This window comes from Varroa jacobsoni, unplaced genomic scaffold (genome assembly GCF_002532875.2).
Source record: "Varroa jacobsoni isolate VJ856 unplaced genomic scaffold, vjacob_1.0 scaffold_977, whole genome shotgun sequence".
In the NCBI taxonomy this organism is placed as follows: domain Eukaryota; kingdom Metazoa; phylum Arthropoda; class Arachnida; order Mesostigmata; family Varroidae; genus Varroa; species Varroa jacobsoni.
Window position 1 is genome coordinate 201,117 of NW_019213879.1, and position 20,034 is coordinate 221,150.

Below are 20,034 nucleotides of genomic sequence, written 5' to 3' on the forward strand. Positions count from 1 at the left end.
CATCCACAATCTTGGACTTAGGGAAAATCAATGAAGTTATACTATTGGCTTTGCCAATTGGCAAGCTTCTGAAGCATGACTGAGTGCAACTAAAAGCCAAGTAATTCTTAGCAAGAAAAGTCGAAACGATTTCAACATAGGTGTCCGTATTTAATAACTGTTGCGACGGCATAACTGCTACTGCTGCGAACAAAAACCTCTAATGTAGAATTTTTTTCCATATGTAAGACCTTTACACAGCAAACTACTGCAATTAATAAGTGCTAGGAGTGACCGTCTTTATCAATAACGAGGCTTCGTTCTACTGTGCATTTACCTTACTTTGATTAGCTGCATACAGTACACCCCGTCGTGCGCTTCACTGATCCCTTCGTACAAAAAAGGTGTATCTATAGAAGTAATGAAGGCGAATCTGTGCCGGACTCCATTTGAAGTAAGTTGTTACAGGCAAAGACAACGGGTAAATTTCATCTGAAGGATGAAAAACTGCACGGCGACAGTACTCATTCTCTCGTGATCAACTCCAAGCAGTAGAATTTCAACTGCATTGAATGAATGATGATTTTTCATAGCTGTGTGCATCCGATTATTAGGAACAAGCTTGTATTCAGACAACTAAGTGCAACAGCAGATTTCGACAAGATACCAGCTATCAGCTTGGTAAGATTTTAACAGAGGCGCACGATTGTCTTCGTAGAGGCTAAGGTTTGACCACCACTTCGACTCTTCCACCCTTGAGCAATTGGAAGTGATATTCCTGATAAAGTCAGTCAGTCAGTAAACTACACTGATCTTCGGACTAGGTACATTAGCATGGATAAAAATAGTTTGCTTCTGCCAATCATAACCAATTAGGCTACAAACGAGACGATGTTAGAAGTCTCCTCTCAGCAATGGACCATTAAAGCGCACCGAAACATGTAAGAGGAAGATGTTTTTTGGTTGTATAAGAAATTTGATCGCATTTAGTTGAAGAAATGAAGTCGAAACATTTTGCTAAACCTATACCTGCTAAGGTACGTATAGGTCTTTGAAGTTCCACAAAGACTTCAGCTAAGATCATGCTCCCACTGGAGCTATCGTCAATCTGTTGCTTTAGATTCCATTGTGTCGCCTCCGAAGAAATCGCTTATCAATCGAAACTATTACAACATATCACTAATATTGAAGAACTGCGAATCATTATTGCTCTCTTCATCGAAAACTTCCACTGTAAAGGATTCCCCTTCTGCAAAAGACAGAATCGAATTTATTTGTTTTGCATCCTTTTTATTCTATCCGACCACTCCCAAATATCCACATTGAAGCTTTCAAACATAAACCTCAAGTTTTGTACAGCTTACATCGTCCTCGTACTACTACCGGTAAAACTCACTACCAAATGGCCAAGCTTAACGGAGGCGCCCGTTATCGCTCATCTATAAGCGATGTTATAGTAGAGTCGTGCAAATAGCAGATAGGCGCTAGGTGAATTTACTCATCGCCCACACGAATACGAGTGGGCTAACTAACAAACAGCGAGAAAAATAATGATGGTTGTGTATGCTCGTACGCATTACGCCGCCGTCGGCTGCATGATCAAGTCTGTCAAACAGAACATATTCAACGGCCGAAACCATAGTGTCTCATCCTCCCTTTATCCGGTTACCCCACACGCTTGCTTTCCTCCGAAACGGCCATAGTCGCTTTTCGATATCAATCACTAACCAAACATGCAGCTCATGCCGAGCGCGGCTTTGACGCCCAGCCACCGAATCAGCTAGCGGTTGTGGCTAGTTGGTGTGAAGTGTTTCCATACGGGAGGGCTTAACACGAAATCTCTTGCGGCTTGGCTTGAGCCATGAGGCAACACGAACGATTAGCCATCCATCAATTGGTATCAATCAGGAAGCGACGACCAAGCCCTGACTAGCAGCAACGGTCAACAACAAACGATTGACGTTAGGTTCTTCTATTTAGCGTGGGAGCTAAGAGCCTCATTGACTACCCAGCTAGTCATCGGCATCATCACCTACACCTAGCACCGTCCTTACGATCTTTGCAGGCTGTAAATTGTAACACTTACTGATAGATGAATCTTGGATAAAGAGCTTTAAGATAGCTTGAATATGAGGAACTCTCCTAACGCACTAAAAAGAAATGTTTGTAAATGAGAAGAAAATACGTCCCATTGAGCGAAGAGATATGCTGTTTAACTAGTCTTTCTTTATTACTATTATTATGTTTATTATCGATTACAGAACTTTTATCATCGTAAGATACATAGTAGTGCATAGATCGTGGTACAAAATATTCATTGTTTATGATCAATAAATGTTAGCCTGTGGGCTAACATAGTACTTACTTCATTTGCTTTACTATTGTGCTTTTACCCGACTCGCCAGCGCCTGTAAACAAAGCGTAAGTAAGATTTAGGTTATCAAGTATGCATGTACTGTACTCCCTTACGAATATCTAAAGGCTTATGTAGATAAGTTATGTTATCCATCCACGTTTTGGTAGTATAGGACTCGTAAGTAAACATAGCGTTACACAAAATACTTATGAGGTACGTGATATCCTCGCCATCTGTAATGAAAGCTTCAACCTGTAATCGAAAAGCATACGTAATTGTTGCCTTTCAATTAATATAAGCTTTGTCATTTTATAAACTCAGAAGTACGTCTGCAGACAAACCACCAAATCGCCTCCAAAAATGTTATGCATCAATGCAGGGTTGATATTGCTTTATTTTTAAAATGAGAAAAGCCCTGTCTTATTTTCTTTCGTTATCAAATTTTGAAAACTCGATCGCGAGACCGCGAATCGCATAATTATCACTGGCCAACTTTTACGCTGCGCAGGACAAATGACTACCAGGTAATATTAGCGTACCCTAAAACAACATTTGCCGACCGCCCTCGCCAAAGTAAATTAGCACATCCAGTAGTTTGTTGATGATAAAATAAACTACTAAATTGCGAGATTTCTTTTTCTACCGACGTCTTTTCGGCCTACCGCTTACCGCCTTTGCTTTTGAAAGAGGGTATACCGCTGCGGAGTCACATCGATACCAAACGACATATAGTGACTATGAAGGCTGTCAAAAAGGTTGGATTTTTCAAATAGAGAATGCGTGAGAGGGGCTGTCTTTTAAGCCGGTTGGATCGAAATTAAAGACGAAGCAGAACAAAGTCAACGCATTGTTTTGCTTCTTTAACATATGTCGTTCTAACAGCGCTAAGGGCAAATGTTTGCACATTACGCAAGCAAATTTTTTACTAATTTAGTTGGATAAAATAGTGGAGTTTTTTTATCTCTCGCATTTATTTATCAAGGAAACTTTTTTTTTTATTAATTTCTGTAGTAATCAAAAGCGACATACAAAATTTTGTAAATACAACTCAACACCACAATATGCCAGTATCAGACTTATTTTTTTTTATTTTTATATTTTATTTTATATTTATTTATAAAGAGTCTGCATTATAAAAATTAGGTTGAGCCTATAAAACTAGTTTGAAAAATTTGCCAGGTGTCCTACCATAATGATATCTACCCCACATCAGGAGCACTTACATGTATCGTGGAAATTTAGTAGTACTGCAAAGTCCATGATGTAACGGCAAAGTGAATAACGAAGTGTTTGTTTAGCAAATTCGTCCCTTTCTGTTCGTTATTTCTTATCGCATACGAGGTCCCCACGAACTTCAGTTTTTAACAATGTAAATTTTCGAAGAGTAGCGGCGAATCAATGAGGAGACATGCAAGGCGATTTCGAGTCCCTATATGTAATCCCAATTCTCTTTCGAGGACGAAGCTTTTAACATGATTTAGTTGTTTGAAGTTCTTCAATGTAAGATCTTCGCTTAGTCGATACGTCGTGATCGAAGCTACTTTAAGATTGAACAAGTCGAGAGCGGTTGCGAGAGACAAGCCATGAAGCCATCTGATCGCCCATGCGGCCAACATTGCTTCCCTGCATCCTTCGATGACGTACACAGCAAAACTCCTGCAGTTCTTGGGTAAGAGCAACTCCAAGCACGGTTTTTGGTTTACATAGGGTGAGGCAACCTGACGAGTTACAAGGTGTAAATGGCTGCTGTCTACCTTGCTCTATTGAATTTCACTGCTTCCATTTTAATCAGATTTACGGTCAGCCCGAATTTGTAACTGCCGCATGGAGCCACATGGAGCTTGGAACTTCTTCAACTCCTATATTACTAAAATCTGCATACGAAATGCCTTCGACCGATTTTGTCGGTTCTCGTAGTTGATCAGTGAGGCTTTTCAGTAAAATAGAGATTAGAAGTGGGCCTAGGTTACTTCCCTGAGCCAGGTCGGTTGTCTGTGTGAGCGGTGAGAGTTCAGCTGTTTCATCGTTGATAGTGACTTTTTTCTTGTAGAATCACAGCAAGAAGTTTCGTTCAGTCATAGGGGCACCCATCTTGGTCAGCGTGAGCACAAGCTTGTTCCTGGATGCCAAATCAAAAGCTACCTTAAAGTCGACGAACGCCGCGTAAAGCACACTGCGCGGCGTGACTGATGCTTTCTTGACGTCCAACACCATGATCCTGCGCGTCGTTTCGTTGGAACATTCTCCACGAAACCCAAGTTACTTTGCTTGTATCGCATGTATGCCTTCTAGTTAGCTGTGTGGTCTTTTAATCAGCAGGCCGGAAAAACACTTCTTTGCTATTCTCCATCATCATGACGGCAGTAGAATCGCCCTTTTTTTGGAGTCACTAATAGGATGACACTTCTCCACTGAGCTGACAGTGCACCGGTATGTAAGCATTTACTACATAGTGCCGTCCAGCAGGGGGCCAGAATGACAGCGCATTTGAAATATGCGTTGCATGCCCTATCTAAACCGCTGACTTTTTTGTTGCGTAGGCTGCCAAGGCCTTGCATTAGTTTCCGCACCATGAAGTCTTGTTGAAGGATATTGAATCATATTGAAACACCCTCTTCGCCACCACGCTGCGGCAAAAAAGGCCACCGCGCATTTTATCATATCTCTTGATACAAACATCTTCAAGAAGTAGCTTATAAGGGACGAGGAGCTAATGGATAAGCTGCCGAATTTCCGGGTGCGTCAACCACTTGTGTAATTGACATTCCACATCGGTGGTCAAATGAGTCTCCAACCGTTCAAAATACTGTTACTTTTGTAATGCACACATCTTTCGTCTAAAAACGAAGTTAAAAGGCAGAACTTAGGCTTCGACTTGAAGGTCTTTTATGCCCTCCGGGCAAGGCTGCAGTTGTAATTAAACAACGCCCTATGCTTCGAGAGAGACGGAACGGTTGTACTACAGACTAGGGAATTTCAACGAGAAAATGCGTATAAGTTTCTGCATTTTTCACTTCAGCGACAGGAAGAACTTCGTGGGTGCCTGTCGGGAGCTTGTTTGCATCCAGATGTCGTGATGAAGCCTAGCATTTGACAGCCCGAGCTCGTGCGGCTTGGTCAGTGAAATCTGTTGCCATTGGTTTGTGAGTACGAATGCCTGCGCACTCTAACAACAAATGATTCTCATCCCGAGACTTCACCCTACCCCTAGTTACTTTAGTCGTAAATATATTGATGATACAGAAATTCCTGCATGTCCTAGGAGATACGGTCTCGAAACAGAATTGACTATCCAACAACCAAAGTTTACAAGCATGTCTAAAAGGGTCATAATGCGCCTTGATTTCAACTGGTTGAGGTGGGCATTGAAATCAATGACGAGAGCAGAAACAGAGGCAAAAAGAAAAAAGAGTGCTTCCAGTCTACTGACGAACTTCCACACCAGTGCATACGTTCCGAATCGACCGACCGAACATAGGTTATTACGGGACTTAGTTGCTATTATATATTATTGTAGAAAACGGAGATGCCTCCACTATAGCGGCCTAATCTGTTTCTCTTCATTAGCGGGCTATGCACAAAATAGAAACGCGGTGAGTTCAAAAACCTAACTGCCCAAGTCTGCTATCATAAGCATGTGTATACTGTTAAGGGCTTCCAAGGTAAGAAACATCATAGTTATAATAGTAATAACATAAACAACAGCCCCTTACAGTTCCACTGTATAATCATTAGCGTTTCCTTAAGATTCGGCCTCCCTCTAAGCTCGATGATTGACCTTGGCAGCGGCTGCGGTGACTCACAGTTTGGCGTATAAGGACCAGCGTTTCAGTCGTCAGTTTCAGCGCTGCTAGGACTTGCGTTACAAAGTTCTCGACCATTGGGAAGAAGGTAAAAAACCGTAGTCCGCCTGCTCGGCTTGGTTGTCTTTTCCTAGCTTACCGAGGTGGTTCATCAACGAGAGATTCTTCTGGCGTTTTTTTGAAGCTACTGGAACGTTCGGCTCCGAGAGTCTGGTTGAACTGGCTGGATTTGCTGTTCAGGTTTCCTCATGTTTTTTTTGCGATCTATGTACCTTGCATGAACATCTTCTAGCCTCTGTTTCTCTCTTTTGATAGGATTCTCATGGCTCGAAAAGGCATTATCCTTCTAGCAATTTTCTAGGCAATCTTTCTGGCCACATTACCTTCGACGACCGAGCGCTATAATATAGAAAGTGAAAAAGCTTAAAATGGCACCTTTTATTGACTTCCTTTTTTCGCGATAATATCGTTTTTCGCTATCTGGGTATAAGAGGAAAAAGAAGAGCACATATCTGAATACACTTCTGATCCAGGACGCGATGTTTCTGAATAACTATTTGTTCTTTTCAAACTCTATGCGTGCATGGGAACCAGCCTGTAAAAACGCCGCAACCGGCCCATCGGTGCTGTTAATATGCTTCTCCGCTTCACGCATGACACTATCGATGTCCGTTTTCGACGCCGCACGGTTAACTGTTGACTTCTTCCCAAGAAGAATCGTTCTCAGGGCGGGGCCGAGAGGCTGCACAACGCTGTCGGTTTTCAGAAATATTTTGCGTTTTACTGTTATTCCCGTCACCGGTCCGTATGTTTTTTATCGTTTTTAAGTTCGATATCTGCTCTTCGTGCACCACTACTCTATAACGTAGGAGCGTCACAGTAGCCAGTTGTTCATTCTCCAGAGCACACATATCCAAACATTTCGTAAACTGTTTTTTGACGATCAGCCTAATATTAACATTGAGCGTACCCCTAGAATGCCACTTGCCTTCTTGGTCGGTTGTCGAATCGGCTTCGTTGCTAGTCTTACAAGGGACCTCTATTATTCCATTGCACTTCGAACAACACAGAAGCATTTCCTTGCATACGCTCCTTGCACCTCGAGCAGACGTTTACACTGCTTAGCCGCGATTTTTTTGGTCGCGATGATGAAGACTAGAAATGCGACTGTTTTGGGGTAGGGGTGCAAACGAAGATTCATCGTTTGTTGCTATTATTCTTTATCAATTCAATGGAACACCTGTGTTTGTTGTCAGTTTAGTTGAAGTTGCGCGCGGGCTGACATGACTTCCACCATTTCGTCGTCTAAGGTGCGCCCGAGATCATCCGAGTACGTGTTCCTCTGTTAATTGCGCATAATCAACGGGACGTAAGTCTCAGCATTAGCGTTCGCTCTTCTAACCCAAAATTATGTGCGTAAGTGCTCTCGCGATATCGATTAAGACGTTCTTCGGGGGAAAGACCGTTTGCTTATAACTCCCTGCAAATACCGGATGTCTCGAGTGCACGGGACAAAGATGGCTCGGTTGGTGCCTAAGACGTTTCGGAAGGCTTAGTGGGATCCCCTAAACATGCACATAGGCCAAGGAGCACATGCGGACGCGACCACATTAGTCACAGGCAACTAAACATTTTTCATTGCGTTTTCCTTCGTATTTTCCGATGCAGTAGAACCTATAAAAAGTTTTGTCAAAGTAATATTTTGAATCTATCGTTTCTTAGTACGATTACAGGTATGAAGAGAGAACGTCTAAAAAAGGCCTGCTGCATTTTCGAGCATGTAGTAGACTTCTTTTATGTTTCGAATTTTACGTCCGGCATCACCGTTAGGCATCCATCGGACGGCGGCTCGTGGAACCAAACGAAATCTGTCTATGACCAGGTTCAAACTTAAATTATAACATGTAATGATAAATACGTTACCGACTAAGCTATTACGGGGAGGGGCACGGGTAGATGTTAAACTTATACTTAACTCAAAGGAATCGCTCAGGCAGCATAACATCAGTCTGTTTATTCTGAACTGAACCTGGTTGTAAGTAATAGGCTTATTAGACTAAATCCTAGACAATAGAAATGCTAAGTTTTATTTGATAATCAAGTTGAGGCCGAATATGCATTACGAATGATTTCTCGGCCTGCGGATATTCCTATTTCCACTATGAAATTTCTATTTATGATTAATCGGCGAAAACCGAAATGCTAAAATTTGCAGATCCCGATATAAAGAACATCATAAACCTCCATCATCATCAGTGACACCTCAGTCACTGGTTTTACCAAGTAATCACCGAGGGACCCGCGCTTTGATGTTGTATAAAAGGTGTCTATTCGACGTTAGGCTCTATGCTATCCACCTAAAATTAAAAAAAAGCCGTTAAAATGGCACTGATTCTGAGATTGTTGCCGTTGCTGCTTCTTGACCAAGATGCGCAGGAGAGGGGTGAGAGGCACTGTGTGCTGGGTTTGGATGCTGGGACAAATCCAAAAGGTACCAGGCCCCACTAAGGACATCTGCCAATCGAGAAGCAAGAGACTGGTTGCGGCCAGAAAGCGCCAACAGACCCCACGCTTCCCTTCTTTTTCTCCCGCCTGTGAAAACAGATCGGTTTTCGAGATAAATATAGTACTGTGGTGAACGTCACTTCAAAGCGGAATTTGAGGAAGCAGCATCCTTACCACCATAAATCCCTTAGCCATAACCATTACCGACGTTTGGGTTAGATGGAAAGTGTGCCATGCCCCGTAACCGGTACGCAAAGAAACTCAGGTGCCGCTCTTTTATGTGCAAAAAACCTCGTGGCCCTTACTCTAATAAGCACATCGATGCAGAACGGTTAATGCGCATGGAAAAGCAGTCGGAACACGCGTGCCAAAAACTAGCTCCGTCTCCTTGATATGCTCTAGATATAATAGTAGCAGATTACAACTGGGCATACGCAGCTACTGCCGATGGTATAGAAATTACAAATAGTCTCGGAGTTCGGCAACCGCCCAGCTTCGCTGAACCGGCCGACAGGTTGAGCTTTCCAACCGTAATTTTAAATACCAGTACGGATCGTTACCGACTGGCGGTGCTTAGCGAATCGCGAGCATATACACGCTAACACTTTTCCAGCACACCTTCCGAATGATCAAAATATATCAACGGGATCGTGACTACAGTTGTTGTCAGCATAATCAGAAAACAGCTAACGAGTTTCATGGACACAATCAAATTTAGAAAAACGTATACTGATGTAAATATACGATGCTCAGAATAAGGAGGAATAAGTAGCATCGCTGAAACCTGTATTGCAATTAAGCCATCGGTACAAAATTATTACGAATGTATTCGTCGCCCAAATACCTAAAATAGTCATTATGATACCACCGATCTATAAAATTCAAGGCAAGCTTCATCGTGCCTAACGCTAAACCTGGCTTGATGCGCCATATCCAGATAGTATAGATAGTGTGCTTGTAAATCAAAATGGATAGCCCGATTACATGTGAAAGGGCTAACGCCTTTGGCGGTAACTCTTCTGCAACATCTGTCATCGAGAAAGAACTTGACAAAGTATAATGAGTACATTAACGCTTGTACACAAAGCTCCTCAAAAACAATCGAGAACTCGATGGTACCTGTCATGAGATTTTTGTAAAAGCCTAGAGGCTTTCCTACAAATGTTATAATCAGTGAAATTCTTTGATATGGGCAACGTTTCAATAAAGCTATCAGCTTCAATCGTTAAAAGCGAACATGAAATATTTATCTTGCGTTTCACTCCGTCCCGGATCGATTTTTATGTAAATGATCACACCTAGCAAGCACGCTTTGTGTAAGCGTGATATTTATATAGCTCAAAAAACTCTACATTTTCGAAACGCATGGTGTTAGCGTGAACTGCAACGGGTTAACGCAATTGACCGCATGTACTCTTATTAGGGGGATCCCAGAAAATATACCGATACAGGTACTTCTACAATGAAACGATCGAAACATTTGTGTGCGCCGCATGCCTATTTTTAAACTAGCAAACAATATTTTATCATAAAAAAAAAACGTCAACGTTGCTTGAAAGGATGCTGCCTGGTGATATTCGAAGAAACACCGCCGCTCATTGGCTTCCTCGTAATCCCCTTTTTGCTGACGTTGCTTAAGCTTTTGTCGTGACATAGCTGCTCAAGTCACCCACCACTCGAAATATTCGATTGTCGGCTCTATCTAAAGATAATAATCTGAAAACTCTCCAGTCTTTCTGAAGCTGCTTAAACTTCTAAAGCTTCATTGTATCACCTTGTAATTATAACTTACACTATGTCGGCGATCAATGAAAATATCAGGTGTATAAATTTCGTAATTTTCGGTTCTAGGCCTTTAAGTACTTTCCTCAATTTAGGCCGGTTGATGCGGTAGGCAACAAATCGATATAGGAAATGCCAGTGACATGGTGTGGGCAAGTAATCCGACATTTCCTCACGATCAGCTACCAAACGTATAGCTACTTGAATCGATAGTATCCGATATCAAGACGACGAATAAAACAGTTCACCTTCCATTATTGCCGTTCCCATCATCAACGGCATCTTTACAATGCATTTGCAAAACGACTAAAGTGGTCTGCGATTTCTGGTTGTGCTTTTGTTCTTCAGAATCACTAATAGACATGCTCTTACTGCGAAAGAAACGCTGACTAACGCGATCGATAGTATGTTTTCAATTTCAAAATGATACTTGTACAAGAATGAGCTACAGCGACTGCTTTAAGGAGTGCTGTCGCTTGTGCTACTGCCCTTGACTGCGGTAATTGTCAAACGAGCAGCGAGCGGCGACCGTTGCCCGATACAGTCGTTGCTCATCTCCACCGGAGTGCTCCGTTCCACGGCCTTGTTCAGAAACACGTGCTGGCCGCATGAAATTTGCTCATTGCAACGATCGAGAGCGAGACGTACATTTTACGAGCTTTTTCTGAAGGGATGGTTGGTTAGCACCGTGACTGCAAGCATTTTCCGGGCAACGCCAGTCTCCAAATTGGTCCATAACGGTCGAAAGCGAGCCGGTTGTCGGTAAGCAAAACGAAAACATCGTTTTTTAAGCTGCATTTTGACTGTTTGTTTGTCATCGATGAAACAAAGAATAATTAAATAAGAGCCATTTGCGACGTGAAAAGGCGCATAGGACTACGAAGCACGTTTCAATATAACAAAGAACAATACGCGTACTTGTAGTATATATTTGGACGTATGCTCTATATAAATTCGTCGAATTTTGGTTGACTCATCTAAAACTTTCTCGTTTCTGTTGCTATTATTCACACACACGGTCCTATGTCGTCTGTTTATTGCGTTTTGCTTTACAGTTGCTCAGTTTTTGATACAGTACCCGCTACAAATTCCAAAACCTAAATTTACTAGCTCTATTAAATTGACGAGCAGATGGTACACTAGACAATCTACATAACGAACAACGCCCACGGTCGACGACGGATTTATGATACTGCAATCCCAAGTGTGTTTCTGAGCTCCAACAAAATAGCAGAACCATTGATTCAAAGAAAAACAATCTTAAGGTTAGTGGAAGTACAAATTATCGACCGCTTGTAGGTACGTATATCCGAGGTCACACCTCGCTTTGAGCCCAGTCCGCAATCTACCTTTGATTTACATAATCATTTCTATTCCAAATTCGTTACCCCGATTTAAAACCATTTTAGCATCGGGACCCACAGCGCCCCGCTGCAAAAACTGAGTCCAGCTTAACTGAGATATAGTTTTCTTATGAGTAGAACATACAGCCAAGTATCTTTATGTGCGTTCATTTAATGCATCAAAATCCATCAGATAGATTCTATTTTGTATATTTTATGAGAATATAATTTGCTCGCTTTTTCGTCAATCAGAGATGTCTCGAATTCTTTAACGTAAGTTGGATTTCTACTCGCGGGCATTTACAATCAGTTTTGTTCGACAACTTCGTTGTTTTACACACGGCGCAGGTTACCCGATATGAATTCGTTTTCCATCTTATGTCAACTGCGATCGAATCTTTTAATAGGTCTCTTTGAAGTTCTAATATCTACACATCAATACTGTTTATCCCTTAACAACACATGTTATAACAAACGTATCGTCAGTAAGGTCCCTGTTAACTATTCCTACTTATAGAATCATCTATTATACTGAACAGCGACCATTTCTTGAACCAATATATAATGAACAAAGCCAGAGAGAAAATGCTTGTCTTTCCAGAAAGGGTTTAGATTATGGCTAAAGAAAACGATACGTCGTAATCACTAACTGTTAAACTATCTAACAGCTAGTTAAAAGATTCACATGAAGTTTTACGTAATAAAACTTCATAATACGTAGTATTATGAGTGGCTGAGTTTTAAATGAGGTGAATACCGCCATACTCAGAATACATTTTGTCAGAAAAGTGAGTAGGGAACTCTGTGTGCGCGCCCCGTTTTCCAAAGCCAATGTGAACGTACTAAAATTTGTGCAACTTTCTTGCCTATGTATGCTTATGATGCAAAAAATAATCCAGCGTCTGTTATGATCCATAACCATTTCTATCTGTATACTTTGATTACATTCAATGAGGTCATCGATACTGTTTAGCGTAAATGATGAGCTATACGAAGTCTGTTATGGCAATTTCTTTCAAAAGCAACCATCTATGGTGCGTTATTGATAACAACACGTGGCATTATGGGCAAAAATATAAAATCTTCGTTAACATTGATATATGTATGCATACGAAGATAAATACTAGGTTGACAACGATATGAGACAAAGGTTCATTAAATCTGCCTATCGAATATACAATTGACAGCATTGTCCTTACTTTACATGATGCAATCCTATATAGCATCGCGTCACCCTGGCCCGCATACCCCCTAGAGCAATCACGTAGGCCGACCTAATGCGGTAACTTTTACAAAACGCAATCTGCTTTCAGTTTATTTAAGAAAATGCAAGTCTGCGGCAGACCAAGCTGTGGTAGAACAAGCTGCGGTTATTTGGCTTAACTATAGTTCAAAAAAAAAAAAAACACTCGATAAAATGCGAAATTAACTAGTTGTTATAAAAAAAAAATTAACTCATTCATGTATTGCTCATTACAGTTCGCAAATTATGTCAAATTTCAGATCCGTGTACACCTTAAGAACAGGTAAATTTTACAGGTTAAAGCGAGCTTCCCTTTCTTCGAAGATGTGGTGAACCATACTGTCCTGATCCTATACAGCAGAATTTCCAAAATATCCATGCCTTAACATAACATAAACGCAGACACTAATAATTCTAACACTCACGTATGTTGCATGCCCCATTCTTATTTTATTACGAAATATTGTAAAGCTCCCGTAAGCGTGATAAATGAAATTGTCTGACTCTCTACATAGAAACTAAATTAGCAGGTATAATTAGCTTTAGGATTGAATAATAGCTTTGCGAATTATTAGCATAAACAACGTTAGCAAATACACTAGTTATTCGTTACATGAATAACATTAATGCAAATAACACCAAAAGAACGTTGTATATCACCATCACGAGACAAGACTCAACGAAATCGTCCACAGCCTTGTGGTAAACCGCACAATTATCAAATTCGGCCCTATACCAACTTCTAAAACAGCATATTTAAGCCTCCACAGAAAGCGCGCACCTCCTCTTAGAATCAGTAACTATCGGCTAGTCTAATTTATGTCAAATTTTCTCTCGGCAAGACTGAACATTTCTCAACTTCCCTGTTTAACGTTTAATGATGACAGTTAATTGAATACATGTTGCTACAACAATAGCCATTAGTTGTAATTCTAGATAAGCATATACCGCTTAGACGAGTATAAACATAAAGACAGGCGCTGGCGCACTTTTATTTGATGGAAATGAAACTTCGCTTTTGAAAACACTGTTGTGAAATATACTGAGGGCTCATAAAAATATTGAGACGTCAACCTTTTGCTGCCTCTGGTTCACTCTTTTGACATTAATCGCCAGCCAATAAGGCACGATGATCTCACTTCAAAGAACAATATGGTCTCAATTTAGAGTCATACTGTCGTTACGATTGGTTAAGTAGCGACCCGAGAAGAGTTCGATGCCTTTCAATTAACAGAACACATTCGACCTCCACTGGATCGACGTCTTAAAGGGACTCGTCGTAATGTCTTCTTTCCTACGTACCATATCCCTGCTTGTATCTATATAAAAGTTTCGCCTCAGTATATAATAATAATAATATACAGCAAAAACACATCATTCTGCTACCAGCAGCGGCACGCCTGTAATTGTGAATGACGTTTTATCATTAAAACGTCATTCACAATTCAAGCTTTGTTTCACTTTTTGCCGAAGAGTAAAGTAAAATCGACGATACTGTGAAAGGTTGCCAAATATAATCACCTATGCTAATGTTGACAGATGAATCTAAATAGGAAAAAGCCTAAACGGTCGCAATCAAGCTGACGTTGATAAAAGCGGCAAGGTGCCAAGCGTTCTCACTTCATGAATGCAATGTATCGTAGCTCCGTTCATTTCGAAATGGGATGGAAGCAAATATGTCCAAGCCACCTGTCCTCGGTTATCGTGTTATTATTCACTGGTTCGACTGCTTCTGTTGTTGTTGTTATTATTAGTGTTGTTGTTCTCGAAGCCCTGGCGCCGGCTTCGCTCTATCGCCTGCTACTTTGAAGGGCGTCTACAATAGTTTTCGTTCCAATCACTGGCATACAATTCCGGCAGCGGATTGGCACTATCTATTAATCGTAGTATTAATACAAATAGTGACAGGCGCTAAGGGGAACTATACCACTCCATCCACCACTAGCACCCCGATCCTGCTTGTTGGCTACCATTGGCTGTGCTATTGCTGCTTCACTCCGAAGATACGGTCTGTAGCAAGTTTCTATCTTTCGTGCTGTTTCGGTGCCCCTCTCGTGTTTCGCCTTTTTGCAGACCCCAGAGTCCTTTCATCGATCTGTATCGCAGGCTCGCCCCACGATAACCAGCTGAAGACGGTTCGAGTGTATGCGCTTGTCTGTTTGCAGCTAGTTGCTTCTATAGGTGCGAGCGTACATGTGTACCTAACCATGTATGATGCTAAATATGGACAATGGGGAGGAGATATCGCTGCACAGAGTTCGGACCCGCGCGACGCAAAGTAGCATTCCCCAGTTAGCCAACTGGCCTTTAATGCCGTGCTCGCTCCTACAAGACGCAAACTTCGTAATTTTTTTTTCGCGGTAAACTGTTAGAAGTGCAGCGAACACTACGCAGCATACACAGCCAGACGGAGCGTAGAAGGACACGTCAATGTACATGAGCCAATGCACAGCCCCTGCTAAGACCACAAACGCAATGCTTGCCATGCGGCTATTACAGCAACAAAGGGATACCCAGTGTACGTTAGCTTAGTTTTTTTCGCCTGCCACTAAGCTAAACGGGTAAAGGTAACACGAAGTTAAGCGAATGGCAACGAACCATCGGAGAATGCGCAGAACTCGAAGAAGCTATGTGAAACTGGCTACGTCTAAATGCAGACCTGCTGGCATATCACTATTGACTATGCAGCCGGTGTTGCCTGTGCAAGTTGTGTTTTCACCTCGACAGGACTTGCCCGATAGAGTCATGCAGCCAATCTGCAACAGAGTGCACCTGCAGACGTGGAACCTTCTCAGCTTGTCAAAAGGTATCCCGACGATTCCTGGTGCGTGGTACTGCCATATGGAATTCTAAGGCAGACAGCCGCTACCAATGTGCAAAGCTTGCAACGACTTTGTTTCTGCTACACTTGCAACACCTGCACCGAAATCTCCCCATGCCCTACGTCCCTTGTGGGAGCTAACTATTTCACTTGACTCATCGAACATGTACCCCACTACGAATATAACTCCTACCATAGCCTTTTGCCAAGATATAGGCGCACCAGGAGTGACACGCAGTAGTTATACGAAACCGCACTGGCTAGTAGTGGCTAGCAATCAAAGTACTTGAATTACTATGTAAAATAAACAACGAAGGGCTTTGACGGCGTAAAGCGCCGCCCAATAAATACGCTTGGATAAGCATGATTGTAGAAACTCAGTTTATTTTGATTTCTCAGCAGAATCTAGAGAAAAACGCTTTTCTTCTAGTTATTATTGTTAGTATTATTGTCTCGAGTCCTGCTCGGTCAGGTCTTGCTTTAAGATAATAGGAATTAGAGTATAAAATTTCATATTCCCAAATTCATCCGGATTTAGATTTTAAGAAAGTATAAATAAACGCCAAAATTAGCAAGAGCTTTAGAACCCTGACGAAAATGCTCTATATGTACACTGGCCAACAGATGTTTATCCTACAGAGCGTCTGTTATCGGCAAGGCTAAGGTTTTCCCGTAGGACACTTCAAATTCTCTCATGGTCTCAGAATCACTTGTAATCTAATGGGCTATGGCTTATTTAACTTTTTTTTAAAGGAAGTTGCTATAATTTTTGTAAAAAAAAACTTACATGCTTGATAATGTAATATTTTTTTAAATTTGGAAAATAAATCTACAATATATGAATAAATCCAGCGTTCCATTTTCGTTGTTACAGCCCTTACTATATTTTTGGTCACTTTTTTTACAAATATATAGATGTTCCCGTATTTGGTACAGAAATCGTATCTCCCTAATACAGACGTGGACAAGGTTTCTGCCGTCAGCTCTTTTATTTCTACATGAGTAGTCTTAGCAAGTTTCGATTCTAAAAACCCGCTTTTAGAAATACTCTATCATGCCAATAAATGTTTTATTTTAACCTCTGTAACTCTGTTAGTAATTCATTTGTATAGTTTACATATATTTTTCGTATTTTTTATTTTAAGTTCCCGACGGTAGAGGCTGTAGTATGAGCAAACTAGCATTACTTTATTCACTATCTATTTCAGAATACAATGATTAATTCATATGTGTCTTCAAGGATTTCAGAATGTCTACTAGTTACAATATTCAGTTTATTTCTTTGTCCGTACGGTAATTCTAAAATTTCCAGGACGGTAAACGCCGTAGAGACTAATGGAGTGTGGAAATAGGTCTTCGAGGTAGACTAAAGGTAGACAACTGATTTAGTTGTTCCTCTTTCTTTTTATTATTAAGCCTATGCTTGTGGCAAGCCAATGCCGAACCGCTAAACATACTGCGTACGAGTAATTGAATGGCTGCGTGAAAAAGAAAGCGATACGGCATCAGGTGAATCATATAATAATGACTGCTTATGCGGAACGTGTTGAAGGGATTTAACGTAAAGCGAAGAGTAATTTTATTGGTGGTGCCTTCAGCGCCGTCATGTCTTCGGTTACTCGTCTGAAGAATGGCGCCACCTATAGAGAAAGTATGGCCAGTAAAAAAGATTCAGTGATTAGCAGCGAACTCGGTCTAAATGGCCTCCCAAGTTCTGCCCACCCAGCGTTTTAGGCGCGGGCAAATTCCTCCAACATCATCGCCCTATGCACTAGTACATTTCTGTCATGGCTGCCGTTTTGCTGCGGTACTAGCCAGCAAACTAAGCGGTTCACATGACCCACTAGCTGAAAAAAAAACTGAGAGACTTTCGTTTTTAAGAACCATAGTGCGTGGAGACGGACAACGAATGAAGCGTAATGAATAAAGCGCAATGCGAACAACTGATAGGAACATTATCTGAACGCTGCTACTCGTTAAAAAAACAAAAGGAAACCGCTACACGCGTATTTTTTCCTTTCATTCTTTCGTACGAGTGAGCATAACCAATGGCCTTTTCAACGTAATCACTTCAGTATTTATGTCCATCTCTGCTCAATGCCTCCTAAACAGCATTAACAAGAACAAAATCGCTAAGTCACCCTGACCACATAAATGTAGTGGAAACCAACGTCAACGTATAAATAGGCGCAGAGTTGAACAAATGATGAAGAGCGAGAATGTTTTGCTTAAACTGTGACTACCAAACGTGCAGAAACTTTTTTCTTGTTTTTCGGTGTGATTTCTGTAGACTGAGAACTAAGCATAAAAAAATTTTAAAAGCATTTTCCCCCAAAACGGTATACCAAATGATGATTATCAGCTCGTCGATATTATTACATGCTCTAACGAAACCTCAATTTCTAGATTTTTTTAGAAATTTGCCTTAGTAGCAATGCAGAAAAATACGAAAACATACTAAGTAACGTAAACGCTGATAAAAAGTTGCAATAATTGAAAAAAAATTCGCGCAAAAATAGAAAATAATGCTCACGTTACGGCCGAGATGGAGCAAAAAACATTCTGCTGGATTTTAGGTTATGCACTGTGTCTCTATTGCTATACATTCTTATTTCAGACTTTAAACGACAATGATTCAGTATGCATGTACGTTTCTAGATTTAAACGGTCCGCTTTTGTAGCGTATTTGCCAAAATGGCGAGCAGATATAAAATAACCTAGATATCTGTACTTCCACTGTATTCCGCTGAAACGGTAATAGAATTTTTTTCACAAAAACAATCTGGGTAGCAATACTGTTATGAGCATCAGCATCAGTTTTTTTCACTAAAACCAACACTAAGGAGCCAGTGATAAAAAAAAATCATCGATTTGATTGCGTAACAGCGGTGTGCATACTATACTGATTATTCATTTTCTACTATAAACTGTTCAACGTAGCCCTTTCCCTAATGTTACTAGACATTACCGTATCAACTGTGAGCTTCGCCGGCCCACTTTTACCGGCACTTCGTTAGTTTTATGACGGCACATCCACTTATACAGTTATTATTCATGTTGTATGAATTTTAATTCGAGCTGATGTCGCTAGTCGTTCTATTGGAATATATCGGCTCATAGCCTAATACCATAAAGAACGCCAGCTGGCGTAAACCTAAAATTACAGATTTTCTATCTGTGTTAATCTGTCCTGGACTTCAGCAAAGTTCAGTTGTTCTATATCACCTCGACAAAAAATAATATTGTATGTAGCCTGTGTCGATTTTAGAAGATCTGCTTGATCAGTCGTTAACTTATAGAGCTAAATGCAATTCTGTTGCACGCTGTTCATTAAATACTTCTTAAATAGGTACCAGTTTTATCCTCTTCAATACTGTTTTTACTGGTACTGTCACATATTCGCACGCCCTCCAATGGCTGGGGTTGCTCACCGATCCTTAATCATTTTAAGCGAGCGGTACCATTAGACTCCTGCCGACTCAAAAACTATTTGTCGCGCATACCCTACTATCGTTCACAATGCCTCGCTCTTCCGTCCGCTCGGCCCCTAAAGAGGAGGGTAGGATAAATTCATCTCAAGACACACTTTATGCAACCTAATGTTAGTGATCAAAATTCGTGGTCTTCGTACCATATCGCGATCATCGTAAACGCGTAGTGTGACGTCGACATTCAATGTTCACCCTTGTTTACGAGTGTGACGTAGAATCGTTTCATGTGCGACTGCATTTGGTGCTATTGCTGCTATCACACTATTGGTATTTACATATGTGTATGACAATGGGCTGGAACATATTATTTAATCGACGAGAAATTTCGCTAATGATATGGTTGGCAAAATGAGAAGATCAGCAGGCACTGTAAGCATATGTCACCCACTTCGACAACACAAACCATATAGTATCTCTTGTTGCAAACCTATTTAGCCTCAACATGTGGTCGCCACCGCTATCGTCGCGGTCGCATGGGGCAGCCAGGACTGAACAGGTTAGTGGGCGAACAGGCGGCATACATTGCTCGTTCTACGGCTATTACCCTCAACAACAACATTATCAATGCCCATAACAGCCAAGTAACGTGACATCTGGGCGTTATCTCTAGCTGTCGTCAGCCTCCGTTAGGTTTATTTTCATTTACTGCGCGTTCTCCTCTCCTCCCTCTCACGATTTGCCTGTGCATCTCATGAGAAGTTGTCAACTAGG

The 20,034-nt window shown here is 41.2% G+C and overlaps 1 protein-coding gene and 1 long non-coding RNA gene across 3 annotated transcripts in view; both read right to left on the minus strand.

Moving 5' to 3' along the window:
* The window catches only part of Galphai (G protein alpha i subunit), a 39,429-nt gene that overhangs the window by 16,198 nt on the left and 3,197 nt on the right, over nucleotides 1-20,034 (minus strand). The window contains exons 1-2 of one of the 2 annotated variants that reach the window (XM_086970525.1): nucleotides 3,559-4,115; nucleotides 2,345-2,387 (exon numbers count right to left, since the gene is read on the minus strand). In XM_086970525.1, the coding sequence (XP_086826651.1) occupies nucleotides 2,345-2,387; nucleotides 3,559-3,595 (80 nt within the window). In that variant the 5' untranslated portion in view covers nucleotides 3,596-4,115. Of the gene's footprint in view, nucleotides 1-2,344; nucleotides 2,388-3,558; nucleotides 4,116-20,034 lie in introns of those variants that run through there. The other variant, XM_086970524.1, reaches the window with a different exon arrangement.
* On the minus strand, nucleotides 16,191-19,070 carry LOC147752796 (uncharacterized). Its single transcript, XR_015313088.1, has 2 exons — nucleotides 18,366-19,070; nucleotides 16,191-17,472 (listed from the first exon to the last, which is right to left on the minus strand). It is a non-coding gene; the product is annotated as an uncharacterized LOC147752796 (long non-coding RNA).